The sequence below is a fragment of the Microtus ochrogaster genome, chromosome 10 (assembly GCF_000317375.1).
Source record: "Microtus ochrogaster isolate Prairie Vole_2 chromosome 10, MicOch1.0, whole genome shotgun sequence".
Taxonomy (NCBI): Eukaryota; Metazoa; Chordata; class Mammalia; order Rodentia; family Cricetidae; genus Microtus; species Microtus ochrogaster.
The window spans coordinates 60,784,976-60,785,713 of NC_022016.1; the positions used below are offsets into that span (position 1 = coordinate 60,784,976).

Here is a 738-nt window from a genome sequence, read left to right on the forward strand (position 1 = left end):
GGGTCGTTGGGTTTGGCAGGTGTCTTTACCTTACCCTCTGAACCATCTCACAGACCCTCTGTTTTTGTTTGTGTTTTAAGACAGAGTCTGGCTAAGTGGCTGGCTGGCCTGAAATTCAACATGTAGGTCATGTGGACCTCAAACCTGCCATGATCTTCTTGCCTCTGACTGCCAAGTACTGGAATGACAGGCATGTGCCACCTTGCCCAGCCTAACAATTACTTCTGATCTCTTCTGACACCGTTGGTCATCACTCCTTACCCGGCGTGGACCAGCATGTATGAGATAAACCTCCAGGCTTCTTCCCTCTTCTCAGGGAGGTAAGTTAAGGGACTTTCCAAGATCCCCTTGTCCAGAGTGATCCACTGCTTCTGAGGCTTCCACACAGCATAGTAAACAAACACGGCCAGCTGTCAAGGAGGAGCAATCATGCCGGTTAACCAGGCTTCCTCTGAAGGTGGGCCCCATTCAAACCCACGGGCAGTATCTGCGCCTAAGCGATTAGCTCTTCATGGGCTCCGAAGATGATGGAGTTAAACTTCTCCACCATCTCCCACGATGGTCAGACTTCCTCATGGTGAGGAGCAGGTTAGGCCAGATTGTAATGAAGCAGCCTGAGTCCCTTTCTCTTCACTCTCCTAACCCTCTGTTGTCACTGTGTGCTCTGTCACCCTTCCTGATTACATGACCTGTGTCCCTCACCTTCACTCTGACTTCACAGCCCAGAAACCTGGCAGA

At 50.9% G+C, this 738-nt stretch overlaps 1 protein-coding gene and 1 long non-coding RNA gene across 3 annotated transcripts in view; one reads left to right on the forward strand and one right to left on the reverse strand.

Annotated features, from left to right (window-relative positions):
• Positions 1 to 738, reverse strand: part of Rhbdl2 (rhomboid like 2) — a 45,856-nt gene that overhangs the window by 18,122 nt on the left and 26,996 nt on the right. For both annotated transcript variants that reach the window (XM_005353281.3, XM_013348349.2), the window contains one exon: positions 262 to 410. In XM_005353281.3, the coding sequence (XP_005353338.1) occupies positions 262 to 410 (149 nt within the window). The remainder of the gene's footprint in view (positions 1 to 261; positions 411 to 738) is intronic.
• The window catches only part of LOC113456643, a 6,814-nt gene that overhangs the window by 364 nt on the left and 5,712 nt on the right, over positions 1 to 738 (forward strand). Inside the window, exon 2 of the long non-coding RNA XR_003377398.1 lies at positions 81 to 320. This is a non-coding gene — a long non-coding RNA (uncharacterized LOC113456643). The remainder of the gene's footprint in view (positions 1 to 80; positions 321 to 738) is intronic.